Genomic DNA, 19,757 nt, shown 5'->3' with positions numbered 1-19,757 from the left:
GGATTTTGGGGGGATTTGGGAGGGAATTGGGGGGTCCTGGGGGGATTTGGGAGGGGTTCTGGGCGGGAATTGGGGGGATTTGGGGGGATTTGGGGATTGGGGGATTTGGAGGGGGGGGGTCCTGGGGGTTTGGGGGTCCTGGGTGGGAATTGGGGGATTTGGGGGGTCCTGGGGGGTTATTGGGGATTTGGGGGGAGGATTTTGGGGGGAATTGGGGGATTTGGGGAGGTTCCTGGGGGGGTTATTGGGGATTTTGGGAGGATTTGGGGGGGGAATTGGGGGATTGGGGGGGGGGGGGGTCCTGGGGGGATTTGGGAGGGGTTCTGGGCAGGAATTGGGGGAATTTGTGGGTGTCCTTGGGGATTTGGGGTGGGCCCAGGGGGGGAATTGGGGGGATTTGGGGGGGAATTGGGGGATTTGGGGGAGGGTTCTGGGGGGTTATTGGGGATTTTGGGAGGATTTGGGGGGGATTTGGGGGGTCCTGGGGGGGAACTGGGGGGATTTGGGGGGGAATTGGGGGATTTGGGGGAGGGTTCTGGGGGGTTATTGGGGATTTTGAGGGGATTTGGGTGGAATTGGGGGATTTGGGGGAGGGTCCTGGGGGTTTGGGGGTCCTGGGTGGGAATTGGGGGGATATGGGGGGGTCCTGGGGGGTTATTGGCGATTTTGGGAGGATTTGGGGGGGAATTGGGGGATTTGGGGGAGGGTTCTGGGGGGTTATTGGGGATTTTGGGAGGATTTGGGAGGGAATTTGGGGATTTGGGGGGTCCTGGGGGGGTTATTGGGGATTTTGGGGGGGAACTGGGGGGTCCTGGGGGGTTATTGGGGATTTTGAGTGGATTTTGGGTGGATTTCGGGTGGATTTGGGGTGTCCATCCCAGGTTCCTCTTCTACAGCCGCTATGGCAGCCAGGTGGATTTTGGGTGGATTTAGGTCAATTTTGGGTGGATTTAGGTCAATTTTGGGTGGATTTCTGTGAATTTGGTTGGATTTAGATGGATTTGGGGTGGATTTGGTGTGGATTTTGAGTGGATTTCGGGTGGATTTGGGGTGTCCATCCCAGGTTCCTCTTCTACAACCGCTACTGCAGCCAGGTGGATTTTGGGTGGATTTAGGTCAATTTTGGGTGGATTTCTGCCAATTTTGGGTGGATTTCTGTGAATTTGGTTGGATTTGGATGGATTTGGGGTGGATTTGGGGTGGATTTGGGGTGGATTTCGGGTGGATTTGGGGTGTCCATCCCAGGTTCCTCTTCTACAGCCGCTATGGCAGCCAGGTGGATTTTGGGTGGATTTAGGTCAATTTTGGGTGGATTTAGGTCAATTTTGGGTGGATTTCTGTGAATTTGGTTGGATTTAGATGGATTTTGGGTGGATTTGGGGTGGATTTTGAGTGGATTTGGGGTGTCCATCCCAGGTTCCTACTCAACGGCCACTACTGCAGCCAGGTGGATTTTGGGTGGATTTAGGTCAATTTTGGGTGGATTTCTGTGAATTTGGTTGGATTTAGATGGATTTTGGGTGGATTTTGAGTGGATTTTGGGTGGATTTCGGGTGGATTTGGGGTGTCCATCCCAGGTTCCTCTTCTACGGCCGCTACTGCAGCCAGGTGGATTTTGGGTGGATTTGGGGTCAATTTTGGCTGGATTTCTGCCAATTTTGGGTGGATTATTGTGAATTTGGTTGGATTTAGATGGATTTTGGGTGGATTTGGTGTGGATTTTGAGTGGATTTCGGGTGGATTTGGGGTGTCCATCCCAGGTTCCTCTTCTACGGCTGCTATGGCAGCCAAGTGGATTTTGGGTGGATTTAGGTCAATTTTGGGTGGATTTCTGTGAATTTGGTTGGATTTAGATGGATTTTGGGTGGATTTGGGGTGGATTTTGAGTGGATTTGGGGTGTCCATCCCAGGTTCCTACTCAACGGCCACTACTGCAGCCAGGTGGATTTTGGGTGGATTTAGGTCAATTTTGGGTGGATTTCTGTGAATTTGGTTGGATTTTGGGTGGATTTGGGTGGATTTGGGGTGTCCATCCCAGGTTCCTGCTCTACGGCCGCTACTGCAGCCAGGTGGAAGCGGCCGCCCGGCGCCTGGACCAATTGTCCACCTGCACTGACCTGCGCATGAAGCTCCAGGTGAATCCCAAAACCACCCCAAAACCACCTCAAAACCACCCCGAAATCCCCCAGAACCTCCAGGTAGCCCCAAAAACCCCCAATCCCTATGACCCAAATAATCCCAAATCATCCCAAATGACCCCAATCTCCCCCCACCCCTCCCAATGACCCCAAAGGCCCCAAATCCCCCCCACCTCTCCCAGTTTCTGTGACCCCCAAATGACCCCAATGACCCTGATGACCCCAAACTGACCCCTGCTGATCCCCATCCTGATGACCCCAAATGACCCCAGTCCCCCCTTCCCAGATCCCCAATGACCCCAGATGACCCCCAAATGACCTGAAATGACCCCAAATGACCCCAAGTGACCCTAAAATACTCCAATGACCTCAATAACCCCAAATGACCGCAATGACCTCAAGGACACCAGTGGCCCCACTGACCCCCACTGCCCCCAGTGACCCCAGTCCCTCTGACCCCTCCCAATCCCAATGACCACAATGACACCAATGTCCTCCCATAACTCAAAATGACCCCAAGTGACCCCAACTGACCCCAGCTGACCCCAGCTGACCCCAACCGACCCCAAATGACCCCAAACGACCCCAAATGACCCCAGATGACCCCAGCTGACCCCAACCGACCCCAGCTGACCCCAGCTGACCCCAACTGACCCCAAACTGTCCCCAGGAGTGCTCCCAGCGCGCCAACAACGGGCGCTTCTCGCTGCGGGATCTGCTGATGGTGCCCATGCAGAGGGTGCTGAAATACCACCTGCTGCTCCAGGTGACATCCCTGGGACACCTGGGGACACCTGGGGACACCTGGGGATGGCTGGGACACACCTGGGCACAGCTGGGGACACCTGGGGAGGGAGTGGCACACCTGAGACACCTGGGGGACACACCTGGGACACGTGTGGGACACACCTGGGACACACCTGGGCACAGCTGGGCACCTGGGGATGGCTGGGACACCTGGGCACAGCTGGGACGCAGCTGGGACACATCTGGGGACACACCTGGGGACACCTGGGACACCTGGGGGCAGCTGGGGACAGCTGGGACACACCTGGGGAGGGAGTGGCACCTGGGGGACACCTGGGACACGCGTGGGACACACCTGGGGACACCTGGGGACACACCTGGGACACAGCTGGGACACACATGGGGACACACCTGGGCACACCTGGGGACACCTGGGACACACCTGGGCACACCTGGGGACACCTGGGGACAGCTGGGACACAGCTGGGCACACCTGGGGACACCTGGGGACACACCTGGGGACACCTGGGGACAGCTGGGACACACCTGGGGACAGCTGGGACACCTGGGGAGGGAGTGGCACCTGGGGGACACCTGGGACACCTGGGGACACACCTGGGACACACCTGGGGACAGCTGGGGAGGGAGCGGCACACCTGGGACACCTGGGGGACACCTGGGGACACTGCTGGGCACAGCTGGGGACAGCTGGGACACCTGGGACACATGTGGGACACCTGGGCACACCTGGGACACACCTGGGGATGCCCGGAGATACCTGGGCACACCTGGGGACAGCTGGGGACACCTGGGGAGGGAGTGGCACCTGGGGGACACCTGGGGACACACCTGGGCACACCTGGGGACACCTGGGACACCTGGGGAGGGAGTGGCACCTGGGGGACACCTGGGACACGCGTGGGACACACCTGGGGACACACCTGGGGACACCTGGGGACAGCTGGGGAGGGAGTGGCACACCTGGGCCACAGCTGGGGGACACCTGGGGACACACCTGGGGACACCTGGGGACACCTGGGCACACCTGGGCACAGCTGGGCACCTGGGGATGGCTGGGACACCTGGGCACAGCTGGGACGCAGCTGGGACACATCTGGGGACACACCTGGGGACACCTGGGACACCTGGGGGCAGCTGGGGACAGCTGGGACACACCTGGGACACCTGGGACACCTGGGGACACCTGGGGACACCTGGGACACCTGAGGAGGGAGTGGCACCTGGGGGACACCTGGGACACGCATGGGACACACCTGGGGACACCTGGGGACACACCTGGGGACACACCTGGGCACACCTGGGACACACCTGGGGACACACCTGGGCACACCTGGGCACCCCCTGACCGCTGCCCCTTTGCCCCCAGGAGCTGGTGAAGCTGACCCCGGACGCGGCCGAGCGGGAGCGGCTGCGGGGGGCGCTGGACGCCATGAGGGTGCGGGGTGGGGAGGGATTTTGGGAGGATTTTGGGGTGATTTGGGAGTTCCTGAAGGATTTTGGGGTTTCCTGGGGGGGGGGCGGGGGTGGGGGCTGGGGGCTCTTGAGGGGGATTTTGGGGTTTCTGGGGGAATTCGGGGGTTCCTGCAGGGGATTTTGAGGGTTCCTGGAAGGATTTGAGGGGTTCTGAGGGGAATTTGGGGGTTCCAGGGAGGATTTTGGGGCTTCCTGGGGGGAGGGTTGGGGGTTCCTGGGCAGGGGGATTTTGGGGTTTCTGTGGAAAATTCGGGATTTCTGGTGGATGTTGGGGGTTCCTGCAGGGGGGATTTTGAGGATTCCGTGGAGGATTTGGGGGGGTTCTGGGAGGATTTGGGGCTCCTGGAACGATTTTGGGGGTTCCTGAGGGGATTTTGGGGGCTCCTGAGGGGATTTTGGGGGTTCGGGGGTCTCTAATTGGACCCCCTGACTCTCCCAGGACCTGGCCCAGTGCGTGAACGAGGTCAAACGGGACAACGAGACCCTAAAGCAGCTCACGAGCATCCAGCTCTGCCTGCACAACATGGTGGGGACCTCCCCGGGACCCCCAAAAGCCCCCCCTGGGACCCCCAAAATCCCCCTGGGACCCCCTGGGACCCTTCCTGGGACCCCCTGACCCTTCCTGGGACCCCCAAACTTCCCCAGCCTCAGATTATCCCAGATGATCCCAAATCCCCCTGAGCGTCCGGCTCTGCCTGCACAACATGGTGGGGACCCCCCAGGACCCCCCAAAGCCTCCCCTTGGGACCCCTCCCAGGTGTCCCATTCCCGATGTCCCCTTCCCGTGATTGGCCCATTCCTGCTGCCCATCCCATTCCTGTGTCCCATTCCCGATGTCCATCCCGTTCCCGATGTCCCATTCCCAACGTCCATCCCGTTCCCGTGTCCCATTCCTGTGGTCCCATTCCCAATGTCCATCCCGCTCCCGTGTCCCGTTCCCAGTGTCCCATTCCCAATGTCCATCCTGTTCCCACTGTCCCATTCCCGATGTCCATCCTGTTCCCCATGTCCCATTCCCAATGTCCATCCCACTCCCGTGTCCCATTCCTGGTGTCCCATTCCCAATGTCCCATTCCTGGTGTCCCATTCCCGATGTCCATCCCCTTCCCGTGTCCCGTTCCCAGTGTCCCATTCCCAATGTCCATCCCAGTCCCACTGTCCCATTCCCGATGTCCATCCTGTTCCCCATGTCCCATTCCCGATGTCCATCCCACTCCCGTGTCCCATTCCTGGTGTCCCATTCCCAATGTCCCATTCCTGGTGTCCCATTCCCGATGTCCATCCCGCTCCCGTGTCTCGTTCCCAGTGTCCCATTCCCAATGTCCATCCCATTCCCACTGTCCCATTCCTGATGTCCATCCTGTTCCCCATGTCCCATTCCCGATGTCCATCCCACTCCCGTGTCCCATTCCTGGTGTCCCATTCCCAATGTCCCATTCCTGGTGTCCCATTCCCGATGTCCATCCCGCTCCCGTGTCTCGTTCCCAGTGTCTCATTCCCAATGTCCATCCCATTCCCACTGTCCCATTCCTGATGTCCATCCTGTTCCCCATGTCCCATTCCCGATGTCCATCCCACTCCCGTGTCCCATTCCTGGTGTCCCATTCCCAATGTCCCATTCCTGGTGTCCCATTCCCGATGCCCATCCCGCTCCCGTGTCTCGTTCCCAGTGTCCCATTCCCAATGTCCATCCCATTCCCACTGTCCCATTCCTGATGTCCATCCTGTTCCCCATGTCCCATTCCCAATGTCCATCCCACTCCCGTGTCCCATTCCTGGTGTCCCATTCCCAATGTCCCATTCCTGGTGTCCCATTCCCGATGTCCATCCCCTTCCCGTGTCCCGTTCCCAGTGTCCCATTCCCAATGTCTATCCTGTTCCCACTGTCCCATTCCCGATGTCCATCCTGTTCCCACTGTCCCATTCCCGATGTCCATCCCATTCCCGTGTCCCATTCCCAATGTCCCATTCCTGGTGTCACATTCCAGATATCCATCCCCTTCCCACGTCCCGTTCCCGGTGTCCCATTCCCGATGTCCATCCTGTTCCCGGTGTCCCATTCCCAGTGTCCATCCTGTTCCCGTGTCCCATTCTCGATGCCCATTCCCAATGTCCATCCCACTCCTGTGTCCCGTTCCCAGTGTCCCATTCCCGATGTCCATCCCCTTCCCATGTCTCATTCCCGGTGTCCCATTCCCGATGTCCCATCCCGTTCCCGTGTCCCATTCTCGATGCCCATTCCCAATGTCCATCCCCCTCCTGTGTCCCGTTCCCGGTGTCCCATTCCCGATGTCCATCCCCTTCCCATGTCCCGTTCCCAGTGTCCCATTCCCAATGTCTCCATCCCACTCCTGTGTCCTGTTCCTGGTGTCCCATTCCCGATGTCCCATTCCCAATGTCCATCCCCTTCCCATGTCCCATTCCCGATGTCCCATCCCGTTCCCGTGTCCCGTTCCCAGCCGCAGTCCCTGGCGCAGTTCGGGCGCCCCAAGATCGATGGGGAGCTGAAGGTCTCCAGCACCGAGAGACGCTCCAAGGTGGACAGGTGGGCGAGGGACACCTGGGGACAACTTGGGGACACCTGAGGGCACCACAGGAACACCTCAGAGACACCACAGAGATATGGGGACACCTTGGGGACATCCACAGGGACACTTCTGGGAACATGGGGGACATCAATGGGGACAACACAGGGACACCATGAGGATACCATGGGGACAACAGAGGGACACCTTGGGAACATGGGAAAACAGGGACACCCCCATGGGGACAACCTTGGGGACACCCTTGGGGACGCAAGAATGGGAACACAGGGACACTTGGGGACACCACTGTCATGGAGCCAGGGCCACTCCAGGACAGTGACGGGGACACCCCACAGCACGTGGTGGCCTTGGGGACACGGTGCCACCCCTGCCACTGTCCCCAGGTATGGCTTCCTGCTGGACAAGGCCCTGATCATCTGCAAGCGCCGCGGGGACTCCTACGAGACCAAGGACATGGTGGACCTGCAGAGCCACCAACTGCGGGACGGTGGCCTTGGGCCCCGCGACGGCAAGAAGGTACCGGGAACACCACAGAGACTTCAGGGCCTGGGGGACCCCAGTGTCCAGGCTCCTCTGGTCCCAGTGTCCTCTTTCCAAAGGACCCAGGTGGACACAGGTGTCCACTCTGGTGGATCCCAAAATGCTGGTCACTGGTGGTCCCAAGTGTCCAGTTCCCAGTGGTCCCAAGTGTCCAGGTCTGGTGGATCCCAGGATCCTGGTCACTGGTGGACACAGATGTCCAGTTCCCAGGGTCCCAGTGTTCTCTTTCCAAAGAACCCTCATGGTCCCACGTGTTCCGGTCCCTCTGATCCCGGTGTCCTCTTCCCAAAGGATCCAGGTGGACACAGGTTTCCCAAGATCCTGTTTCCTGGTGGACACTGATATCCAGATCTGGCGGATCCCCAGATCCTGGTCCCTGGTGGTCCCAAATGTCCACATCTGGTGGACCCCAACATTGTTTCCTGGTGGATCCCAGGATCCTCTTCCCTGGTGGATCCCAAAACCCCGTTCTTTGGTGGATCCCAGGATCCTCTTCCCTGGTGGACCCCAAAACCCCTTTCTTTGGCGGATCCTCAGATCCTGGTCCTTGGTGGACCCCAAAACCCCTTTCTTTGGTGGATCCCAGGATCCTGGTCCCTGGTGAACCCCCAAACCCCTTTCTTTGGTGGATCCCAGGATCCTGGTCCCTGGTGGACTCCCAAATGTCCAGATCTGGTGGATCCCAACATTCTGTTCCCTGGTGAATCCCAGGATCCTGGTCCCTGGTGAACCCCAGTGGCCACATCCCCAGTGGACACTCCACCACTCAGTGACCCTGGGGATGGGGGGTGTGTGGCCACCCCCAGTGTCCTCAGTGCCACCAATGCAGGGGGCGTGGCTGACCCCTCCCCACCCTCACAGTGGTCCCACACCTTCATGCTGCTGGACACGGCCGGGCTGCAGGACTACGAGCTCTTCTTCAAGACGCGCGAGCTGAAGAAGAAGTGGCTGGAGCAGTTCGAGATGGCCCTGTAGGTGGCCGTGTCCCCATGGAAGGGTCACACTTGCCCCACTGGATGGTCCCAGGGTGGCCCAGTTTGTCCCCACCAGACCCAGGTCCCCCTCCAACCCATGTCCGGCAGGTCCAACATCTTCCCCGAGCACGCCCTGGCTGACGGACACGAGTTCCAGATGTTCTCCTTCGAGGACACCACGTCCTGCAGGGCCTGCCAGATGTTGCTGAGGTAGCACCCCGAAATTACATCTTGGGGAGGCTGGGGGGGCTGGGGGGGGCTGGGAGAGGGGGAGGCCTCAGGCGGGTTTGGAGGTGGGGTCAGATCTGGGTGGGTCACGCCCTTGGGGGTGGTGAAGTCAAGGAGGATCAAGCCTGGGGTGGGTCAAGGTGGGATTGGTGATGGAGGGGGTGAGTGGGGTCAGGATGGGTCAAGCCTTGGGTGGGTTAAAGGCTGGGGGGGTCAAGGAGCTTCTTGGGGGTCAAGCCTTGAGTGGCTCCAAGGTGGGTCAAGGGTTGGTTGGAGGTCAAGGGGTCAAAGTGGGTGAAGGTGGAGTGGATGAAAACAAGATGGGTCAAGACCAGGTTGGGTCAAGGCTGGAGGTCAAGGTGGGTCAGGGATTGAGTGGAGGTCAAGGGGTCAAGGTGGGTTAAGTTTGGTTGGACACCAAGGGGGGTCAAGAGTTGGTTGGAGATCCGGCTGGGTCAAGGGTTGGGGTGGGCGCCAAGGTGGGTCAAGGGTAGAATGGAGGACAAGGTTGGTCAAGGTTGGGTGAAGGCCAAAGTGGGTCAAGAGTTGGTTGGAGGTCAAGGTTAGTCAAGGTTGGGTGGAGTTCAAGGGGTCAAGGTGGGTTAAGTTTGGTTGGACACCAAGGGGGGTCAAGAGTTGGTTGGAGATCTGGCTGGGTCAAGGGTTGGGGTGGACGCCAAGGTGGGTCAAGGGTTGAATGGAGGACAAGGTTGGTCAAGGTTGGGTGAAGGCCAAAGTGGGTCAAGAGTTGGTTGGAGGTCAAGGTTAGTCAAGGTTGGGTGGAGTTCAAGGGGTCAAGGTGGGTTAAGTTTGGTTGGACACCAAGGGGGGTCAAGAGTTGGTTGGAGATCTGGCTGGGTCAAGGGTTGGGGTGGACGCCAAGGTGGGTCAAGGGTTGAATGGAGGACAAGGTTGGTCAAGGTTGGGTGAAGGCCAAAGTGGGTCAAGAGTTGGTTGGAGGTCAAGGTTAGTCAAGGTTGGGTGGAGTTCAAGGGGTCAAGGTGGGTCAAGAGTTGGTTGGAGGTCTGGGTGGGTCAAGGGTTGGGTCAAGACCAAGGTGGGTCAAGGGTTGAATGGATGTCAATGAAGTGGGTCAAGATCAAAGTGATTCAGAGGTTGGTTGGAGCTCAAGATGGATCAAGGGTTGGGGTGGACGCCAAGGTGGGTCAAGGGTAGAATGGAGGACAAGGTTGGTCAAGGTTGGGTGAAGGCCAAAGTGGGTCAAGAGTTGGGTGGAGGTCAAGGTTGGGTGGAGTTCAAGGGGTAAAGGTGGGTCAAGGTTGGTTGGAGATCAGGGTGGGTCAAGGGTTGGGTCAAGACCAAGGTGGGTCAAGGGTTGCTTGGAGGTCAAAGCCAAGGTGGATCAAGGCCTGGGTGGGCCAAGGTCAAGGTTGGACCCTCCAGGTTGAATGATCCCAGTGGGACCAACCTGGCCCAAGATCCAAGTGGGTCATGGATTGGTCACTCCTGGGTGGGCTCAGGTGGGTGTGGGGCACGGCTGGTGGTGTCCCCTGTGGCCGTGACCCCGCGTCCCCCCCGTGTCCCCCCTGTGTCCCCAGGGGCACCTTCTACCAGGGCTATCGCTGCAGCCGCTGCCGGGCCCCAGCCCACAAGGAGTGCCTGGGGCGGGTGGGGACCTGCGGGAAGGCCGGAACTGGTGAGGAGCATCATGGGATTGGGGAGGGGCATTGTGGGATTGGGGAGGGGGATCAGGGAATGGGGGAGGGGCATTTTGGGATTGGGGAGGGGCATTTTGGGATTGGGGAGGGGACATGGAGAGGAAATGGGGTGGGGATGGGGGTAAGTAGGATGGGGAGAGTGGGGCATCATGGGATACAAGATGGCCGAAACAGAACAGGGCATTGTGGGATACAAGATGGCTGCCATTGAGTATTATGAGATACAACATGGCCGACACAGAGCAGGGCATTGTGGGATACAAAGTGGCTGACGCTGAGTATTATTGGATACAAGATGGCTGACACAGCACAGGGCATTGTGGGATACAAAGTGGCTGACCCTGAGTATTATTAGATACAAGATGGCTGACACAGAATAGGGCATTGTGGGATACATAATGGCTGACACTGAGTATTATCAGATACAACATGGCCGACACAGCGCAGGGCATTGTGGGATACAAGATGGCTGACACTGAGTATTATCAGATACAAGACGGCTGACACAGAACAGGGCATTGTGGGATACAAGATGGCTGCCATTGAGTATTATGAGATACAAGATGACCAGCAGAACACAGGGCATTGTGGGATATAAGATGGCTGCCATTGAATATTATGAGATACAGCATGGCCAACACAGCGCAGGGCATTGTGGGATACAAGATGGCTGCCATTATTATGAGATACAGCATGGCCAACACAGCGCAGGGCATTGTGGGATACAAGATGGCTGACACAGAGTATTATCAGATGCAAAATGGCTGCCATTGAGTATTATGGGATACAAGATGGCTGACACAGCACAGGGCATTGTGGGATACAAGATGGTTGACAGAGGTCACCCGTGGGCCGCTAATTACCGCAGCATTAATTAGAGGATGGGTTAATGAATGCCATCGTTAGTTACAGCAGGCATTAATAAGCACCAGGATTAATTAAGGGAGGGGCCAACTAGCCCCATCATTAATTAGAGGCAGGTTTAATTACCTCCGTCATTAATTAGGGGAGGGGCTAATTACTCCATAATTAATTAGAGCAGGGGCTAATTACCCCAGCTCTGATTGGCTCCAGCATTAAATAGGAAAGGGACTAATTACCCCATTCTTAATCAGGAGAGGACTTAACTACCCCATAGTTAATTAAGAGAAGCTGTTACTAATTAAGGCACGGACTAATCGCCATATCATTAATAAGAACACGAATTATTTACCCCATCATTAATTAAGGAGTGGGCTAATTATCCATTAATAATTAGGGGACGGGCTAATTACCCCATCATTAGTTAAGAGGTGGGCTAATTATCCATTAATAATTAGGGGACGGGCTAATTACCCCATCATTAATTAAGATGTGGGCTAATTATCCATTAATAATTAGTGATGGGCTAATTATGCCACCATTAATTAATTAATTAATTAAAGCGCTAATTACCCCCACTAACGAGTCCTTCCCCCCCCCCCAGATCCTGGCTCCGGCCCCAGGAAGGTACCAAAAATCGGGAAAACGGCTCCGAATGGGCTGAAATCCCCGGATTTTTTTGGGGGGGGCCCTTGGGGGTTCCCTGGGGGGTCCCTGGGGGGGTCCCAGCCCCCCCAACCCCCCCCCAACCCCCCCTCCCCACTCACGGGGGTCTCCTTCCCCTCCCCCCCCCAGAACAAATCGCAGCGGCCGGGACCCGACAAGAAACGGGGGGAGCTGGGTGAGGAATTTGGGGGGTCTGACCCCCCCGGGGAAGATTTGGGGGGTCCTTGGGGGGGATCTGAACCCCCCCAATTCAAATTTGGGGGGTCCTTGAGGGGGTCTGACCCCCCCAATTCAAATTTGGAGAGTCCTTGGAGGGATCTGAACCCCCCCAATTCAAATTTGGGGGGTCTGACCCCCCCCGGGGAATATTTGGGGGGGTCCTTGGGGGGTCCTTGAGGGGGATCTGACCCCCCCATTCAAATTTGGGGGGTCTGACCCCTCCCCGGGGCAGATTTGGGGGGTCCTTGGGGGGATCTGAACCCCCAAATTTAAATTTGGGGGGTCCCAACCCCCCCCGGGGCAGATTTGGGGGGGTCCTTTGGGGAATCTGACCCCCCCAATTTAAATTTGGGGGGTCTGACCCCCCGCATTCAAATTTGGGGGGTCCTTGGGGGGTCCTTGAGGGGGATCTGACCCCCCCCATTCAAATTTGGGGGGTCTGACCCCCCCCGGGGCAGATTTGGGGGGTCCTTGGGGGGGGATCTGACCCCCCCCCATTCAAATTTGGGGGGTCTGACCCCTCCCCGGGGCAGATTTGGGGGGCGTCCTTGGGGGGGTCTGACCCCTCCCCGGGGCAGATTTGGGGGGCGTCCTTGGGGGGATCTGACCCCTCCCCGGGGCAGATTTGGGGGGCGTCCTTGGGGGGATCTGACCCCCCCCAATTCAAATTTGGGGGGTTCTTTGAGGGGGATCTGCCCCCCCCCCAATTTAAATTTGGGGGGGTCCCGACCCCCCCCGGGGCAGATTTGGGGGGTCCTTGGGGAGATCCACCCCCCCCCAATTCAAATTTGGGGTCCTTGGGGGTTTTTGACCCCCCCCGTCCATTTTTGGCATTCTTGGGGGTTTTTGACCCCCCCCCGTCCATTTTTGGGAGTCTCAGGGGGTTTTTGACCCCCCCCCAGTCCATTTTTGGGAGTCTCGGGGGGTTTTTGACCCCCCCCAGTCCATTTTTGGGCGTCCCGTGGTGGGTGGGGGGGGGGGCTGGTTCCACACTCGGGGTTCACCCCTTGGCCCCCCCCCGCCCCCAGGGCTCCCCAAAATGGAGAGCACCCAGCCCTACAGCGGGGTGCCCCCCCCGCCGGGGGTCCTGGCCCCCCCCCTGCGCCTCAGCCCCGGCGACGTCGTCGAGGTCACGGTGGCCGAGGCCGAGGAGCTCTGGTGGCAGGTGGGGGATGGGGGGCGGGGTGGGCACCCGGGGGGGGCGGTGGGACCCCCGGGGTGAGGGTGGGACCCCTGGGGTGGGGGTGGGACCCCTGGGGTGGGGGTGGGACCCCCGGGGTGGGGGTGGGACCTGCGAGATGGGGATGGGACCATCAGGGTGGCTTGGGACCACTCAAATGGGGATGGGACCCCCGGGGTGGGAATGGGACCCCTGAAATGGGGATGGGACCCCCAGGGTGGAGTTGAGACCACCGAAATGGGGATGGGACCCCCAGGGTGGGAATGGGAGCCTCGGGGTGGGGTTGGGGCCCCTGGAATGGCGATGGGACCCCCGGGGTGGGAATGGGAGCCTCGGGGTGGGGTTGGGGCCCCTGGAATGGGGATGGGACCCCCGGGGTGGGAATGGGACCCCTGAAATGGGGATGGGACCCCCGGGGTGGGAATGGGACCCCTGAAATGGGGATGGGACCCCCGGGGTGGGAACGGGACCCCCGAAATGGGGATGGGACCTACAGGGTGGGAATGGGAGCCTCGGGGTGGGAATGGGACCCCTGGAATGGGGATGGGACCCCCGGGGTGGGGTTGGGACCCCTGAAATGGGGATGGGACCTGCGAGATGGGGATGGGACCCCCGGGATGGGGCCCCTGAAATGGGAAAGGGACCCCCGGGGTGGGAACGGGACCCCTGAAATGGGGATGGGACCCCCGAGGTGGGGGTGGAAACCCCGGGGTGGGGATGGGACCCCTGAGATGGGGATGGGACCCCCAGGGTGGAGTTGAGACCCCCGAAATGGGGATGGGACCCCCAGGGTGGGGGTGGGACCCCTGAAATGGGGATGGGACCCCTGAAATGGGGATGGGACCTGCGAGATGGGGATGGGACCCCCAGGGTGGGGTTGGGGCCCCTGAAATGGGGATGGGACCCCCGGGGTGGGGATGGGACCCCCGGGGTGGGGTTGGGACCCGCAGGGTGGGGATGGGACCCCCGGGGTGGGATTAGGACCCCCAGGGTGGGGTTGGGACCCCTGAAATGGGGATGGGACCCCCGGGGTGGGGGTGAGACCTGCGAGATGGGGATGGGACCATCAGGGTGGGTTGGGACCCCTGAAGTGGGGATGGGACCCTCAGGGTGGGGGTGGGAACGCCGGGGTGGGGATGGGATCCCTGAAATGGGGATGGGACCCCCAGGGTGGGCTTAGGATCCCCAGGGTGGGGATGGGACCCCCAAGGTGGGGATGGGAATCCCGGGGTAGGGTTGGGACCCCTGAAATGGGAAAGGGACCCCCAAGGAGGGCGATGGGACCCCTGAGATGGGGATGGGACCCCTGAAATGGGGATGGGACCCCCAGGGTTGGGTGGGACCCCAATGTTGGGGCCGGGACCCCCGCAGTGGGAAATGGGGTCTGGGCGGCGGATGGGGACCCCCAGGGCCAGGAGGGACCCTCAGGACCCTTCCCCATTCCTGGGGGGTCTCGGGGGACCCCTCAGGGTCTTTCCCACCCCCCCGGGGGTCTCGGGACACCCCCCTGCACCCCCCAAATTTCGCCCCCCAGGGCCGGAACGTGGCCAGCGGGGAGCTGGGCTGGTTCCCCAGCAGCGCCGTCAGACCCTTCGTGCCCGTGAGTTTGGGGACCCCAAAAACCTCCCCAAACCCCCCCCCCCAAAAAAAAAAAATCTTTGAGGGGGGAGGGTCCCGGGGGATTTGGGGAGGGGGCTCTGGGATCTCAGGGGAGGAGGGGGCGGGGGGGTCTCATCTGGACCCTCCCCTAAATTCTGCTCCTCCCCCTCTCCCCCCCTCAGGTGCCGCTGCCGGATCTGTCCGTGTACCCCTGGTCGGTGGTGGGACCCCAAATCCTTCCCTGAGACCCCCAAATCCTCCCCGGGACCCCCAAATCCTCCCCTGGGAGCCCCAAATCCTCCCCTGGGACCCCAGATTCTCCCCTGAGACCCCGAAATCCTCCCCGGGACCCCCAAATCCTCCCCTGGGAGCCCAAATCGTCCCCTGAGACCCTGAAATCCTCCCCAGGACCCCCAAATCCTCCCCTGGGAGCCCCAAATCCTTCCCTGGGACCCCAAATTCTCCTCTGGGACCCCCAAATCCTTCCCTGAGACCCCCAAATCCTCCCCTGGACCCCAAATCCTTTCCTGGAACCCCAAATTCTTCTCTGGGATCCCCAAATCCTCCCCTGGACCCCCCAAATTCTCCCCTGAGACCCCAAATCCTTCGCTGAGACCCCCAAATCTTCCCCTGAGACCCCAAATCCCCCTCTGTGACCCCCAAATCCTCCCCGGGACCCCCAAATTCTCCCCAGGACCCCCAAATCCTCCTCTGGGACCCCAAATCCTCCCGTGGGACCCCAAATCCTCCCCGAACTCCCAAATCCTCCCCCGAACGCCCCAAATCTTTCCCTGGGACCCCAAATCCTCCTCTGGAACCCCCCAAATTCTCCCCGGGACCGCCAAATCCTCCCTGAGACCCCAAAATCCCACCTGGGACCCCCAAAATCCTCCCTGAGACCCCAAATCCTCCTCTGGAACCCCCCAAATTCTCCCTGGGACCCCAAATCCTTCCCTGAGACCCCCAAATTCTCCTCTGGGAGCCCAAATCCTCCCCTGGGACCCCAAATCCTTTCCTGGAACCCCAAATTCTTCTCTGGGATCCCCAAATTCTCCCCTGGACCCCCCAAATTCTCCCCTGAGACCCCAAATCCTTCCCTGAGACCCCCAAATCCTCCCCCGGAACCCCAAAATTTTCCCCTGGGACCCCAAATCCTCCCCTGGGACTCCAAATCCTCCCCTGGGACCCCCAAATTCTCCTCTGGGACTCCAAATCCTCCTCTGGGACCCCCAAATTCTCCCCAGGACCCCCAAATCCTCCCCTGAGACCCCAAATCCTCCTCTGGGACCCCCAAATCCTCCCCTGGGACCCCCAAATTCTCCTCTGGGACTCCAAATCCTCCCCGAACGCCCCAAATCCTCCCCTGAGACCCCCAAATTCTCCCCCGGGACCCCAAATCCCCCTCTGGGACCCCCCAAATCCTCTCCTGGGACCCCAAATCCTCCCCAGGACCCCAAATTCTCCTCTGGGACCCCCCAAATCCTCTCCTGGGACCCCAAATCCTCCCCCAAACTCCCCAATCCTTCCTTGAACCCCCAAATCCTCCCCTGGGACCCCCCAAATTCTCCTCTGTGACCCCAAATCCTTCCCCGAACCCCCAAATCCCCCTCTGGGATCCCCCAAATCACCCTCTGTGACCCCAAATCTTCCCCTGGGACCCCAAATCCTTCCCTGGGACCCCAAATTCTCCTCCGGGACCACCAAAGCCTCCCCTGGGACCCCAAATCCTTCCCTGAGACCCCAAATTCTCCTCTGGGACCCCCAAGTTCTCTCCTGGGACCCCAAATCCCCCTCTGTGACCCCAAATCCTTTCCTGGGACCCCAGATCACCCTCTGGGACCCCCAAATCCTCCTCTGGAACCCCCAAATCTTCCCCTGAACCCCCCAAATTCTCCCCTGGGACCCCAAATCCTCCCCTGGAACCCCCAAATCCTTCCCTGGAATCCCCAAATCCCCCTCTATGACCCCAAATCCCCCACTGTGACCCCAAATCCCCCTCTGGTACCCCAAATCCTCCCCCAAACCCCCAAATCCCCCACTGTGACCCCAAATCCCCCACTGTGACCCCAAATCCTCCTCTGGTACCCCAAATCCTTCCCTGGAATCCCCAAATCCTTCCCTGGCCCCCCAAATCCCCCTCTATGACCCCAAATCCCCCACTGTGACCCCAAATCCCCCTCTGTGACCCCAAATCCTCCCTGAGACCCCAAATCCTCCCGTGGGACCCCCAAATTCTCCTCTGGGACCCCCAAATCTTCCCCTGAACCCCCAAATTCTCCCTGGGACCCCAAATCCTCCCGTGGGACCCCAAATCTTCCCCTGAACCCCCCCACATTCTCCTCTGGGACCCCCAAATCCTCCCGTGGGACCCCAAATCCTCCCCGAACTCCCAAATCCTCCCGAACCCCCAAATCTTTCCCTGGCACCCCAAATCTTTCCCTGGGACCCCCAAATCCCCTGAGACCCCAAATCCTCCCCTGGGACCCCAAATCCTTTCCTGGAACCCCAAATTCTTCTCTGGCATCCCAAATCCTCCCCTGGACCCCCCAAATTCTCCCCTGAGACCCCAAATCCTTCGCTGAGACCCCCCAAATCCTCACCTGGGCCCCCCAAATTCTCCCTTGAGACCCAAATCCTCCTGAACTCCCCAAATCCTCCCCTGAGACCCCCCCAAAGTTCTCCTCTGTGACCCCAAATCCTCCCGTGGGACCCCAAATCCTCCCGAACGTCCCAAATCCTCCCCCGAACCCCCCAAATCTTTCCCTGGCACCCCCAAATCTTTCCCTGGGACCCCAAAATCCCCCCTGGGACCCCAAATCCTCCCCTGGGACCCCAAATCCTTTCCTGGAACCCCAAATTCTCCCCTGAGACCCCAAATCCTTCGCTGAGACCCCCAAATCCTCCCCTGAGACCCCAAATCCTCCCTGAACTCCCCAAATCCTCCCCTGAGACCTCCCCAAATTCTCCCCTGGGACCCCCAAATCTCCCCTGCCCCCCCCCCCCCCCCCCCCCCCTCCAAAATCTTTTCCCTCCCACCCTTCCCCAAACCCTTTTCCTCTGGGGTTGCCCGGTGCCATTTTTTGGGGTCACCCCGCGCAGGTTCGGGGGTGCCCTGGAGCGCGCGGGGGCCGAGCGGGCGCTGTCCCCCCGCTCGGACGGCGCCTTCCTGGTGCGCCAGCGCCTCAAGGACCCCGCCGACTTCGCCATCAGCCTCAAGTAGGGAGCGGGGGCGCTTTTGGGGTCAAGGGGAAACCCCGAAAGTACCCCCCGGGTGACCCCAACCCCGCGGGCGTGGCAGGTACCGCGGCGAGGTGAAGCACATCAAGGTGACGGCGAGCGAGGGGCTCTATAGGGTCACCGAGAAAAAGGCCTTCAAGGGGCTGGTGGTGAGAGCGCGACCCCAAAAGCTTCTTGGGGGACATCCCAGAAATCCCGGCAAGCCCAAATCCTTCCTCAGGGTCACCCCATAACTCCTAGGAACCCCAAATCCTTCCCCAGCCCTCCCAGGAATCCCGAATCCCCTCTCAGGGTCACCCCATAACCCTCAGGAGACCCAAAATCATCCTCAGGGTCACCCCATAACCCTCAGAACCCCTCAAATCCTTCCTTAGGGTCACCCCATAACCCTCAGGAGACCCAAAATCCTTCCCCAGCCCTCCCAGGAACCCCAAGTCCCCTCTCAGGGTCACCCCATAACCCCCAGCCCCCCCCCAATCATCCTCAAGGTCACCCCATAACTCCCACGAGACCCAAAATCCTTCCCCAGCCCTCCCAGGAACCCCAAGTCCCCTCTCAGGGTCACCCCATAACCCCCAGGACCCCCAAATTCACATCAAGGTGACGGCGAGCGAGGGGCTCTATAGGGTCACCGAGAAAAAGGCCTTCAAGGGGCTGGTGGTGAGAGCGCGACCCAAAAGCTTCTTGGGGGACATCCAGAAATCCGGCAAGCCCAAATCCTTCCTCAGGGTCACCCCATAACCCTAGGAACCCCAAATCCTTCCCCAGCCCTCCAGGAATCCGAATCCCCTCTCAGGGTCACCCCATAACCCTCAGGAGACCCAAAATCATCCTCAGGGTCACCCCATAACCCTCAGAACCCCCCAAATCCTTCCTTAGGGTCACCCCATAACCCTCAGGAGACCCAAAATCCTTCCCCAGCCCTCCCAGGAACCCCAAGTCCCCTCTCAGGGTCACCCCATAACCCCCAGGACCCCCAAATTCACATCAAGGTGACGGCGAGCGAGGGGCTCTATAGGGTCACCGAGAAAAAGGCCTTCAAGGGGCTGGTGGTGAGAGCGCGACCCCAAAAGCTTCTTGGGGGACATCCCAGAAATCCCGGCAAGCCCAAATCCTTCCTCAGGGTCACCCCATAACTCCTAGGAACCCCAAATCCTTCCCCAGCCCTCCCAGGAATCCCGAATCCCCTCTCAGGGTCACCCCATAACCCTCAGGAGACCCAAAATCATCCTCAGGGTCACCCCATAACCCTCAGAACCCCTCAAATCCTTCCTTAGGGTCACCCCATAACCCTCAGGAGACCCAAAATCCTTCCCCAGCCCTCCCAGGAACCCTAAATCCCCTCTCAGGTCCCCATAACCCCCAGCCCCCCCAATCATCCTCAAGGTCACCCCATAACCCACGAGACCCAAAATCCTTCCCCAGCCCTCCCAGGAACCCCAAGTCCCCTCTCAGGGTCACCCCATAACCCCCAGGACCCCCAAATTCACATCAAGGTGACGGCGAGCGAGGGGCTCTATAGGGTCACCGAGAAAAAGGCCTTCAAGGGGCTGGTGGTGAGAGCGCGACCCCAAAAGCTCCTTGGGGGACATCCCAGAAATCCGGCAAGCCCAAATCCTTCCTCAGGGTCACCCATAACTCCTAGGAAC

General features: G+C 59.8%; 1 protein-coding gene across 4 annotated transcripts in view; it reads left to right on the top strand.

The window, feature by feature from the left end:
- VAV1 (vav guanine nucleotide exchange factor 1) overlaps positions 1-18,776 on the top strand; it is a 33,065-nt gene extending 14,289 nt beyond the window's left edge. For 3 of the 4 annotated variants that reach the window (XM_032094509.1, XM_032094508.1, XM_032094507.1), the window contains exons 10-25: positions 2,039-2,135; positions 2,809-2,904; positions 4,273-4,341; positions 4,819-4,905; positions 6,839-6,924; positions 7,309-7,441; positions 8,327-8,436; positions 8,548-8,649; positions 10,227-10,324; positions 11,812-11,834; positions 12,003-12,048; positions 13,121-13,257; positions 14,807-14,872; positions 15,054-15,085; positions 17,971-18,087; positions 18,170-18,776. In XM_032094509.1, coding sequence (XP_031950400.1) covers positions 2,039-2,135; positions 2,809-2,904; positions 4,273-4,341; positions 4,819-4,905; positions 6,839-6,924; positions 7,309-7,441; positions 8,327-8,436; positions 8,548-8,649; positions 10,227-10,324; positions 11,812-11,834; positions 12,003-12,048; positions 13,121-13,257; positions 14,807-14,872; positions 15,054-15,085; positions 17,971-18,087; positions 18,170-18,341 — 1,471 coding nt within the window. In that variant the 3' untranslated portion in view covers positions 18,342-18,776. The remainder of the gene's footprint in view (positions 1-2,038; positions 2,136-2,808; positions 2,905-4,272; positions 4,342-4,818; positions 4,906-6,838; positions 6,925-7,308; positions 7,442-8,326; positions 8,437-8,547; positions 8,650-10,226; positions 10,325-11,811; positions 11,835-12,002; positions 12,049-13,120; positions 13,258-14,806; positions 14,873-15,053; positions 15,086-17,970; positions 18,088-18,169) is intronic. The other variant, XM_032094510.1, reaches the window with a different exon arrangement.
- The last annotated feature ends 981 nt before the right edge of the window (positions 18,777-19,757 follow it).

This window comes from Corvus moneduloides, chromosome 32 (assembly GCF_009650955.1).
Source record: "Corvus moneduloides isolate bCorMon1 chromosome 32, bCorMon1.pri, whole genome shotgun sequence".
Classification (NCBI taxonomy): Eukaryota; Metazoa; Chordata; class Aves; order Passeriformes; family Corvidae; genus Corvus; species Corvus moneduloides.
The sequence above is the reverse complement of the archived record's forward strand: the minus strand, read 5'-3'. Positions and strand labels throughout refer to the sequence as shown.